The following is a 13,205-nucleotide window of genomic DNA, read 5'->3' as shown; positions in this document are numbered from 1 at the left end:
ACTTTCGCAGACGAGCCAGCAAAACCTCTTCGCCCTCCATGAACTACACATTCCTATCCTGTCTAATCTTCCATATTTCGTCCCGTTTTCTCTTCCCCATTGCCCCTTATCTTCCTATCTTTTAAACTTCGTCTTACTTTCTTCCCTTTTATATTCTTTGTTTTTTCCACTTTTTACTTTATATTTCTTACCACCTAGTTAAATCTATTTTTTTCTGTGTGCCTTTCTATTCGTTCAACAGGCCCCGTTCTAACACCTCACCCAGACGAACACATGACAAAACCCTGACAGACAAAAGCCCATCTGTAGCCTATAACAGACAAAAACCCAATAGGAATATTGGTGGTGGTGGGGGGGGGGGGCATAACCTAACCTAACCTACAGTTTCCACTGGTTGCGGTTTTTGTCCGTTGGGGTATTGTCAGTTCACCAGCCAAAACACCTCTCATTTTTTCCTTCCTTCTCTACAACCCTAGCGATGCTTCTTCGACCTCCATTCTTCTACCGAATTCTTCATTCCCTCTTGGCCATGAGGGAAGTAAGCGGCGGCCCGGGAGCAACAGAGATAACTGGAGGGACAGATAAGGATAAGCTATCAGATAACAAAGAGGGGCTTGGCAGGCGCCTACCGCGCCGAGCCTGCGACCAAAACCAATTCTGCCATGTTGATGACATATTATCACATTTTTCCTCATGTTTACAAATCTCACGGCGATTGCTGGTCTCGATAAATCACGAGTCCTTGGATCATAGGGGGCCCACATTAAATCAGAACAATGCAAATGCATCGATCACTGTTGAGTGTGACGTGTTTCTGTATTTAGAAGTTTTCTTATATATTTATATATTTAATGTTGTACTTATATAATAAAAATATATATTTGCACGATTCTCGTATATCATGGAATCAGGTTAAATATATAGAATGTCTCTGGAAGCACGAACCATGTTGTTGAGCTGACTTTTCAAGTTACTTGAATCGGTATAGGCTACGGGAGGCCAAAATACACGAGGTCCACGAGAGTAAATATAATTATATTTCAGCTATATCCAGCTCTTCTTTCTTTGAGGCCAACATTGTGCCTAAGCTGTAGAGTCACAGAGGTGTCGTATTTGCGCTAACAATGTAGCCGTTGTCAGCTGCGGTGAGACGAAAAATTCGTTTATTAGTTGGTCGGAACTGAACTGATTATGTATATATATATATATATATATATATATATATATATATATATATATATATATATATATATACATATATATATATATATATATACTATACATTTTTTCAGCGGCCCTTGCCGATTTTGGGACTGGCTTCTTGTTTATCATGTGTGTGTGTGTGTGTGTGTGTGTGTGTGTGTGTGTGTGTGTGTGTGTGTGTGTGTGTGTATTCACCTCGGATCTGCTGCAGTCTCTGTCGAGACAGCCAGACACCACCCTACGGCAGTGAACTCAGAGCTCATTATTTGCCGATCTCTGGGTAGGTCTGAGACCACTCACACACCACACACCGGGACAGCAAGGTCACAACTCCTTGACTAACGTCCCGTACCTACTCACTGCTAGGTGAACAGGGGTTACACGTGAAAGGAGACAAACCCAACTTCTCTCCGCCCGGCTGGGGAATCGAACCCCGGTTCTCTGGCTTGTGAGGCCAGTGCTTTACCAATCCGCCACGTGTGTGTGTGTGTGTGTGTGTGTGTGTGTGTGTGTGTGTGTGTGTGTGTGATATTTTACATGCGGTCCGGAGCCGATATTATATATATATATATATATATATATATATATATATATATATATATACATATATATTTATATATATATATATTTTTAGATATAGATATATATACATATATATATTTTATATATATATATATATATATATATGTATATATATGACGTAAGCGAAGTAGGAAACACAGGAGTCTTAGTCTTGAGTTTATTCCTGACTAGTTTAGCAGGTATGCTTTCTCAAAGCATACCTGCGAAACTAGTCAGGAATAAACTCAAGACTAAGACTCCTGTGTTTCCTACTCCGCTTACGTCAGCCTGTCAGAATGTCTCAATATATATATCTAAGTCTAAATAAAAATATTCTTCTAAAAAACGCTGTGGAAGTCGGGGACATGTGGTATTACGGTGACACTTTGTCCTAAAAATATTCTTGAAAAATCGCTTGGGTAAGTCGGGGTCAGGTGGTATTCTTCTTCTTCTTCGCGTTCTTCTTCTTCTTCGCTTTCTTCTTCTTCGCGTTCTTCTTCTTCGCGTTCTTCTTCTTCTTCTTCGCGTTCTTCTTCTTCTTCGCGTTCTTCTTCTTCGCGTTCTTCTTCTTCTTCCTCGCGTTCTTCTTCGCGTTCTTCTTCGCATTCTTCTTCGCGTTCTTCTTCCTCGCGTTCTTCTTCGCATTCTACTTGGTGTTCTTCCTCGCGTTCTTCTTCGCGCTGGGGATCAGGAATAAACTCAAGACTAAGACTCCTGTGTTTCCTACTCCACTTACGTCAGCCTGTCAGAATGTCTCAATATATATATATATATATGTATATATATATATATATACATATATATCTACATATATACATATATATCTACATATATACATATATATCTACATATATACTTATATATATATACATACTCCCTCTCATCTTGGCACCTCTCGTCATCCAGGAGGTGCCAAGATGAGAGGAAGGGTGGAGTGTGTAGGGAAGTGGAATATGTAGGGGATGGAATGGGTGGGAGTGGTTTCTTTGCCTTTATCTTTTTGGCTACACCCCGTGTGTATGTATATATACATATATATATATATATATATATACATATATACATATATATACATATATATATATATACATATATATATACATATACATATATATATACACACACACACGAGGCGTGTTTTTAAGTACAGTTTTGAAATAAAAATTAAACAAGTAGACTTTTCGTAACAATTTTATTTTTGCATGAAAGCCTGTAATGAAATTTACATTTCAACATAATTACGGAATCATCTGACCGTGTTTAAGTTTGTTTGTGAGTATCTGAAATGCCTCCTATTGAGAATGCCGTCGACTGTGAAATACGCGCTGTGATTCGTTTTCTTACTTCTGAAAGCGTGGAAGCGGCTGAAATTCATATACTATATATATATATATATATATATATATACATATATATATACTATATTATATATATATACATATATATATACTGTATATATATATATACATATATATATATATTTATATATTATATTTGGGCAGCAGGTTCTCCTGTGAAGATCTTACGGCCGATAGCAGTGGGTTCGAATTCTGCATGCGACTGTCATTAAAATTATCGGATTGATGTCGCTGTTACTAGCGAATTTCTCTCATATAAATGTATGTATATATACATATATATATATATATATATATATATGTATATATATATATATATATATGTGTGTGTGTGTGTGTGTGTGTGTGTGTGTGTGTGTGTGTGTGTGTGTGTGTGTGTGTGTGTGTGTGTGTAATGGCTATAATGTCTTGCAAAGCACGACCCGTGTAATCTTACTGACGTCACGTCGCCTGAATTAGTATGAACCTCGGGAAGCCAAAATGCACGAGATGTTATTTTATTCATTTTATCTGAGATAGCAAGGAAAAAGGCTTCAATCTCTAACTGTTTTTCTCCCAAAAACTGTCTGTAGTTGCCATTTTCAATCTTAGAACCGATATACATCCTTATCATAGAATTTAGAATATTTGTAAAATTGTTACATGGTCTTCCAATAGTACGATTGCGTTGCGTGTATATGTATATGTATATGTATATGTATATGTATGTGTATATATATATATATATATATATATATATATATATATATATATATATATATATATATATATATATATATATATATATATAATTTCAATGCTGCGCCAGTTGAGGGACAATTATCGGAAATTTTATAAAAGCACCTAACATATTCGTAGGCTTTAAAAAAGCGTTCGATAGCGTCCACAGAAGATCAATGTGGAACATTCTGAGGTACTTCAAAGATAACCCGCCTGATAATATAGCAAGTTGCCCAAACACCAACAGAAGTAAGAGTTGGAAGGGCTCATACTTGAAGGGCTCATCCAATGATGTCCTTCTACAATGTTTCTTATTTGACAGATGAGAAGCGAGGCAAGACCAACGACATATAAGCATTCGGTGACAGCTCGTGGTGGTTCCAACCGTCCCTAGAGAAACAGCGTGGGGGAACGTTGTCCGTGTTGTTCCTGCAGATCCCATCCCGACCCGAACCCACACCACCACGAACTGCCAAACTGAAGAATGACAAATGCACGATACGACAGGCCAGCATATACGAGGAATGTTGAACATGTAAGGCTGCGTGCTGAGCGACCAGTACAAATACATAAAAAACGTAAAGGAATCTGACAGGAAGTGAACGAAGATAAAAACAAACTTATGAAATACAACAATAACCGGCAGAGAATGTTATTGATGTGGGAGTGTCCAATGCTTGAGGCGGTCAACTAATAAAAATCGCTTAACCTCATCGTAACATCACATGAAATTAAAAAGAAAAAAAAATTACATCTATATCAAAACGTTTCTGGTCGGCAAAGGAGATATTGAAGTCAAATTCGATCACACGACCAAATTCAACCACTAATAAACATCAAGGCTAAGTAAAGACAGGAAATAAATTAAAATAATAGTCGAAAATGGAATACTGCGACGCATCTTCGGACATAAGAGACGACGTTTTCAGTAACCAAAGGCAATATTCAGTCCTGCCACCCACCACGAATTTTATCAGACGGGCAGGTCAAGTCATTAGGATAATTGGATGAAGAGTATGTATCAAATATACACCCAGAGATTGCCAGAAGGATGAAGACTCCTGCTTGAAGGACCACGCAGGAGATGGTCAGGCAGATAACGATAATAACGTTCTAGAGCCACAGGTGTAGATTCTAGGTGTACGTGTAAGCCAGTTGGATAGGCGTTGGCACGGAGCATCAGTGATTACATTATATATTATTTCTCATCGTTGTCGTTTATTTATCTTGTACTTTCTTTTAAATCATGAACAACTGCGCGCCGCCGAAATGCTCAAAGGTACATAAATAGACGTTATCACGAACCTCCATGGCCTGCATCTGCATCTTAACATTTACAACGCGCTTTGAATTTCGGAGGCCCGGCACTTCATCAAACCAGCTCCTCCACTAATTCAACCCGCCCCCCTCCTCATCTCCAACCCCAACAACACGAACATTAAAAGCCATGTTTGCCCAATGGAGGCATATACAGGACCCACGCATAGCCATTCTCCTTATATTACAATTATTTATATATACTCAGATCCGAATTAGTTATGTTTCATTTCGTTCTGGACATTACAATTCGTCTGACATCCATGCTGTAGTGTAGTATCCACGGTAGCTTGCACGTCATGCACCTTGTACAGCTGCGCAGTCTGCGCATGCGTCTAGGAGTGGCTTCACCCTGGAGGTCCGGAATGCAGTGCGGGCGGGTGGACCAATATCTTATCACTCTCAGATACAACAGGTATCTGTCTAATACTGCTGGGCCAACGTGAGCCTACAAACAAGCACAGGGGCGACAGACAGTATATTGTTGATTCCATGGCCCTTAATTGCAGAAAAATGGAGCACACTATATTCCTGCAGCCTTTATTTTTTTTTTTATAAGATCTTCAGTACTCAGATTTAAACTGATAAAATCAAACGTCTTGTTTGTCCATTGAAATTAAAACTAAATTATGAAGTATTCGTTAGAGGTGAACTGATTACTATATGATAGTGACGTATGCCATAAAATTATACACTCCTTGAAAAGATGGGGAGGAGGGCAATAGAAGGGCGGGGAGAAAGGAGGAACGTGCGAAAATCGAAAACATCGAGAGGAAAGTGTGGCTCGTGGCAAGATCTAAATATACAGGTCAGACCGTTTACATTCTTCTGCGCAGCTTCTGACGTCATTTGGCTGAGTCCATTTTCTCTTTGTGATACACTGAAGAAAAATGTGAAACGCCAAGGAAGACAGGAACTATATTTTATATTATATATATATATATAGTATATCATATATTCATATATATATAGACAGGAACTATAATATTTTATATATATCTATATATATTTTATATAATATTTGTCAGAATATAACTAATTGCGTGGAGCTGTGCGAGCGAAGGCGACGTCATTTTCGAACGACGGACCAGCTTCAACTGACAGCTATAGGACCCGCTAACCCCACTTTGAACAGCCAGGTGACGTTCACGGGCCCGCTGCGCCAACTCCCTCGAAATTCGGTCGGAAGTGGTTAGACCTTATATTTAGACCTTGGCTCGTGGTACGGAATGACGGGAAGAGCGTGGAAGGATGGAGGGCGGGAATTGTGCTGCGCTTCTAGGGAAAGATGAAAACGAGTTTTATACTCTATGGAGAAAAAAAAAGCGCTGGAAAACTACACTACTTGACAATTATCGAAGAAAGGTATCTTCAAACTTAGCCTTCCCCTAATTTATTGGAAGGATGAATCTAAAGAGTCCTGAGGGCAAAGAGCACCCAAGACAATTGTCTGACGCGGCGTCATGGTTCTAGAGGGAAAACATGATTCCTTCTCTGTTCTCCGACTTGCAACTGCATTCTTGTTATCGCCAGACGGTTTTATTTAGAGCGAAGGTATTATAACATCTCAGTTAATCCTCAATATGTGTTTAAAGAATACATCTTTATTCTGAGAGTGAAAGTGAGTAGTTTTTTATGGGTGAAGAAAATAACTAATCTTTCAGGTCTCCTTTCTTGTGAAGATATAACATTTAGGAACGATTTAGGAACGTCTTCTTTGAGCACACACTGAGTATACAGTTGGACTATCTTGTAATGTAATGAGCGTCTGTTTTCCCTAAAAAAGCGTAGACTCAGAGGTGACTTGATACAGGTCTTTAAGATTTTAAAGGGAATTGACAACATCAAAAGTGACAAAATTTTCACATTGAATGAGAATCAGACAAGAAACAATGGTCTCAAACTGTCCGGAAATAGATTCAATTTGGAAGTAGGTAGAAACAACTTTGCCAACCGTGTAGTTAATGAATGGAATAAACTTCCTGCACAGGTAGTGCAATGTAGTTCAGTTCGAAGCTTTAAGAATCATTTAGATAAATACCTAAGTAAGATGCTGTAATGATTATAATTTATGTTATATTATTTGTTTTTGTTTTGTTATAATTTGTCTGTCTGATTTTCATTTATTATTAGTTATATGTCAATTTATAATCATTTACTATTTACCTTTTTGTTATTCAACTATACCTATGCATTTATTTATGTATTTTATTTGTTATTTTTACATTATTATAGTTTTAATTTATTATTAATATGATTTTTTTTTTTTTTTTTTTTTTTTTTTTTTTTTTTTTTTTTTTTTTTTTTTTTTTTGCATCCGACCTAGATATGGATCAAAAGGTCTCCTGTCGGCATGCTCCGCCTTTGTAATCCTTTGAGGTGATGAGAGATGGTCAATCATCTTCCCATGGTGCTTTTTCTCGATTCGTACATTTTAGAGCAAAGGTTGCTTCATTATTTGGAATGAAACTCTTGAGTTTATTTCATTTTTTTTCTAAACACTATATCACTGCATTTACTAAAGTATTTTAATACTTACAAAACGGCAATAACCTACGAAGCACCAGGGCACGTCTTGGAAAGATCTGACTTGATTTGATAAGGCTTGGTCAATCTCTCTGATAGCATCTTATGCTATTCTCTCTTCAACAAATGCCCAATGCACACGGGTCTTGTTTAAATTCTCATGCCTAGTAACGGACTCTAAATATCTGTTTCTGGTTAACGTCGGGGGAATTTCGTCAGTCGAGGCTCCATCAACAGAGACCATACATTGCCCTAACTCTTCTCAAATTCATAAAATTAGTTGCGTTAACAAAAATATTCAGATCATCTACCCATTTCTTCCTGAAGGCCAGTATAGCCACATTTTTAACCAAATTATGTATCACTGGGTCTACATTAACATTCACAAACCATTTAATAATACATAACAATATCCAATCTATACTTGTTCTATTGCACCTGTTTGTGGCATAAATTTACGCAAACGTAACCTCAGAAAACCTATACGTAATACAACACTACCTTTTCCCTAGTAGAATTTTACCCGGTTTTCTCTATCTTACTGGCTTAACTATAATTTACCAATAAATCTTACTAATACAACCAATGAAGCTATTCAAATTCTAATTTCTAGCTGACAGAAAACGTTTGCCAAGGCTGGCGAAAGGTATGATACAACCCCGAAGAAGTAATGTTTTTCAACAACCCGACACGTACATACAACCAAAGGCTTTTTCCCCTTACACGGGGGGTAGACAAATAGAAAAAGGCATAGAAACCACTCCCACCTATTCCATTTCCTATATATTCCACTCCCCTCCACCCTCCTCCCTCCCTCTTATCTTGGCACCTCCTGGATGACGGGTCATCCCTGCATCCTGTCCACTGCCCTGGGTCAGAAGCAGTGTCGCAAGACACAGCACATCCACAGCACGGCCGCTTCATAAATTTGGCGACCCCCCCTCTCCGTCCCCCCATGCAGAAAAGGAAAAGAAGGGGAGAAATCCCTTCAGGCTGCGTCAATTTTTTTTCTCATATATACTTCCTCACCCACATCCCCCACCCACTCCCCCTCATGCATCACAGCATCATCTATACACTACGCCAAAATGCAGGTACACAAAGTATGTTCACATGCGTTTCACAAAAGATGACGACATGACGTCAAGTCGCTTTCAGGAAGTCCTCAAGTTTGGACCCCGCTAAAGTGATGCGAGGCCACCTGTTACGCCCCGCCTACCAGCACGTGAGGCAGACGCTGCACACGTGACCAGATATGGGCTCGTCGTTGCTCTCACTTACCCCGTTCTCGTGAGAAAGAATGTTGACGAACTTCTTGTCCGGCTTCAGGATCATCTTCTGTGTCCAGATACCCGTTGTCTTCTCCATGTGAAGAAGCCGCCGCATCCCGTCGGCCGGAGACAAGAGCTCGTTGTCGGCCGACACCCGGAAGGTGGCGAGATGCTCCAACATGAAGGTCGGTCCCTCCTCCTGACTCCCGACCGATCCTTGATCTGCAACGACAAAAGACTTCATGTCACGTCGAGCATGACCTCAATATGCATGCACTAACAAAAAACATTAAGCAATTATAAAAGACACGTGGATAAATTAGAACAATAAACACAATGCAAAACTGGATTTCTTTTTTTGTAATGTACTATTTTCAGCGTGGTTAATTGCTTATCAATTTACCCTATTTGGCTTGCCATACCGTTCAGATGATATTCCTTATTCTGAGAAATGATCTCAGGCGTAGGGGATTGAGAAAGGGACAAGGAGAGTTGAATACAACAAAAAGTAAATGAAAAAAACAAAAAACGCAGACTCTTTCTCCATGTAACGCTAGATGCAATACTATAAGAGCTCGCTATAACATAAACTGTTAGTATAACAGCCAACCGACAAAGCTTTCAAATAACCCCCATACAAAGTTTAACATATAAGGAGCAACACTATCTTCTTGTTCCCTTAGTTTTTATCTATCTTTATTTTCCCAATATAAAAATTTCCCCACGAGAAGAGCGCTTTTCATGAGAACCCCCCCACCCCACCCCCTCATCCACGACCATTCTCGCCTCGTCTTTTGCAAGATCTAAGAATATAAGGTCTAACCACTTCCGACCGAATTTCGAGGGAGTTGGCGCAGCGAGCCCGTGAACGTCACTTGGCTGTTCAAAGTGGGGTTAGCGGGTCCTATAGCTGTCAGTTGAAGTTGGTCCGTCGTTCGAAAATGACGTCGCCTTCGCTCGCACCGCTCCACTCAATTATTTATATTCTGACAAATATTATATAAAATATATATATATATAATATATATAAAATATTATAGTTCCTGTCTATATATATGAATATATAATATATGATATATAATATATATATAATATATAAAATATTATAGTTCCTGTCATCCTTGGCGTTTCACAGTTTTCTTCAATGTATCACAAAGAGAAAATGGACGCATCTAAATGACGTCAGAAGCTGCGCAGAACTACTCCAGCGATTAGACCTGTTTACTTAGACCTTGGTCTTTGAGCGTATACTTCTTCAACTCCCCTTGCGTCTTCCAGCATTTTGGAGTGTTCATTTTCTTTCCATGCATGAGTTTTAGGCGGGACATAAATCACTGTATACTTTCTTTCATATCTCTATCCTCAAATCTTATCATAATCAACTTCACATTGTTCTCTCCTTCTGTGATTTTAGTCGCATTGAAAAGAATAAACTCCAAAGTTTGCTTGTCCGTACAGCGCATCAAGACGCAGAATACAGAGACACCACGGCAAGGGTAACAGTACAAATTACGATCATAAATAATATATATTCCAAATGCATCTTAACGACAATATTGCCTGTGAGTAAAGTGTAATATAGACAAAGGACCGCAGGAATGTCAGAAGAAAACAAGTAAAACACTGAGAAAGAAAACAAAGTTAACATTGACACTTTCATTAATGGAACCTATACAATTTATGTTTTATTAAATTGGGGGACAAGACGAAAATGGTGGTTAGATTCTAATGGTGGAAGACGGATAATGGAGTTTTTGGAAAAAAAAATCTCTCGCTGTTTGTTTTTGTTTGTTTGTGTGTGTGTATAATTCACCATGGTCTTGGATCGTGTGTTGGACTCGTGATCGACAGTTACTACCCTCCAGGATGAGAGCTCATGTATGACCTATCTATAGGTAATACTGTGACCTGACACACACACAGCCAATTCCATGTCCACGAGTTGGAGTAACGGCTCGTAGTGCAGCGATACTGAAATTATTTCAGCCCTGGGCGGGATTCGAACTCGAACAACTGGGTTAGTAGTTGCGAATGCTACCACTGCGCCGTCGAGCCGTGTGTGTGTGTGTGTGTGTGATACTGTGTTTGTATGATACTGTGCGTGCGTGCGTGTGTGTGTGTGTGATACTGTGTTTGTATGATACTGTGCGTGCGTGCGTGTGTGTGTGTGTGTGTGATACTGTGTTTGTATGATACTGTGCGTGCGTGCGTGCGTGTGTGTGTGTGCGCGCGCGCGCGCGCGTGTGTGTATGAAACTGTGCGTGCGTGCGTGCGTGTGTGTGTGTGTGTGTGTGTGTGTGTGTGTGTGTGTGTGTGTGTGTGTGTGTGTGTGTTACTGTGTGTTGTCTTCACACTCCATTTATCCATCTATGTAGGTGGTTTCGGAAGCATTAACCGTATAAACTATGGAGTGGGCTATCATACCTCTCAGGGCATCCAAATTATCGCTCATGTGGCAACACCGCCTGGAGGTACACACTCGTAAAAGCAGTTGTTACTGCTGCGGTACTAGTCACGGCGACTTGCCGCTAACCCCCAGTTATATCCCACAGGGGCATAACTGGGAATATAACAGATGAAAAACACCTTAAAGGTCAACTGAGGTTTTCAAAGAGGTGGTGAATATTTGCTAGATGTATGGCTTAGTCACTTTTTGATAAAATAATGCAAAAATAAATCCTAATTATTACGCAATATGATAAAAAGGCCTATCAAAATATCGGTAGCAGATGAACTTTCTTTTGCAGATCTTCGGCTGTTCTCGTAAAACTGTGACGTCAATCTCGCTGTTTACATCCTCATGCTTCCATATGCGTGCACTATAAAATGCCTCGCTGCACTGTCAACTTGATCAGTGATCTGTTACATTTCGTGTGTTAGCAAGGTTTTATCAAGTATTTTTCGAAAATGATTTATTGTGCCGTCGCAAATTGCAAAAGTGCTTCGACAAAACATTCTGCTGCGCATGGACTTCTTTCTTTTCCGAAAGATCTTGTTCGCAAAAAGGGCTGGATCATTCGGTGCAGACGACACGAGACATGGAAGCCTGGACCGAAAGTGAAACTCTGTTCGAAACATTAAAAAACACTCGGGACCCTGGCCTTGCCGAGTCACTAGGAATTAGAATGAATCCCATTATAATAATCCTGTGCCAGGAGGGGGGGATTTGTACTGATATAGACCTAATTATTTTTTCAGCTGTTACGAAATGCCTATGATGAATATTCACCTTCTGCAAATACCATTACCAGCGAAATTGAGATGGAATGTGAAAGTAACTATTGTGACAGTGCCAGGCACATGATTGATGGCTCCCCCCCCCCCACAGCAACCACTACCTATGGCAGTTCATTTTATAGACATGTCTGTATCTTTTGCTACCCTTCCTCTCCCCTTCTGCCAAACGATTTATCTATTCTCTTTGCTACATAGGCCTGTTTATTGTACCTTATCACAGATAAATACAATTTGTAATTCATGAATCTCTGAAAATTTTGCCAGTAAATATGAAACTTGGCATCCAAATCCGATAAATCTTCTTCACTCGATGTAAAGTCACTTTCGTATCTCTGACCATTTCCAAGAATGTAAACAGCAACTCTTACGTCATCGGTTGCCCTATCGGTGGAAAACCTAACTACGGCATTGAAAAGTTCATCTGCTATCAGGTACTTTTAAGATCATGCTGTTTGGATAAAATCAAGACTATAAAATGCTAGAAACGTGCATTGTAGTGTTCTAACTTCTAAATTACATTTTCATACATGAAATAACAAAAAATAAAGAAATCCAAAACCTTATCAGTTGACATTTAAGCTCTCCTATGTGATTCACCTCGGTCTTTAGATCACGTGTTGGACTCGTGATCGACAGATGTTTCCCTCTCGGAAGAGAGCTCAGAGCTCGTATGACCGATCTATGGGTAATGCTGTGACCTTAAACGCACACACGCCCCCAATTCCCCGCCCACGAGAGTTGGAGTAACGACTCGAAGTGCAGCGATACTAAAATTGTTTCAGACCTGTGCAGGATTCGAACCCGGACAGCCGTAATGACAATCGGGGACTACCAACCACACCACCGAGTGGGTGGTTGCGCGTTTTTTTTTTGTTTTGTTTTTTTTAACGAAAGCGATACTTTCAAGTCCTTTCGATATTCCTCTTCCCCTGACCAAAATCACTCTCTCGCTTTATCTGTCCCATGCATACAATACTCATGTACTGTTGTTCTTAGGCATTCTTGAGTTTAC

General features: G+C 39.5%; 1 protein-coding gene across 9 annotated transcripts in view; it reads right to left on the bottom strand.

The window, feature by feature from the left end:
* Positions 1 to 13,205, bottom strand: part of LOC143035268 (epidermal growth factor receptor kinase substrate 8-like) — a 170,961-nt gene that overhangs the window by 111,494 nt on the left and 46,262 nt on the right. For all 9 annotated transcript variants that reach the window (XM_076202119.1, XM_076202112.1, XM_076202113.1 and 6 more), the window contains one exon: positions 8,967 to 9,178. In XM_076202119.1, coding sequence (XP_076058234.1) covers positions 8,967 to 9,178 — 212 coding nt within the window. The remainder of the gene's footprint in view (positions 1 to 8,966; positions 9,179 to 13,205) is intronic.

Source organism: Oratosquilla oratoria, chromosome 18 (genome assembly GCF_046742065.1).
Source record: "Oratosquilla oratoria isolate Oo_2021 chromosome 18, ASM4674206v1, whole genome shotgun sequence".
Classification (NCBI taxonomy): Eukaryota; Metazoa; Arthropoda; class Malacostraca; order Stomatopoda; family Squillidae; genus Oratosquilla; species Oratosquilla oratoria.
This window is presented reverse-complemented; position numbering and strand designations above follow the sequence as displayed.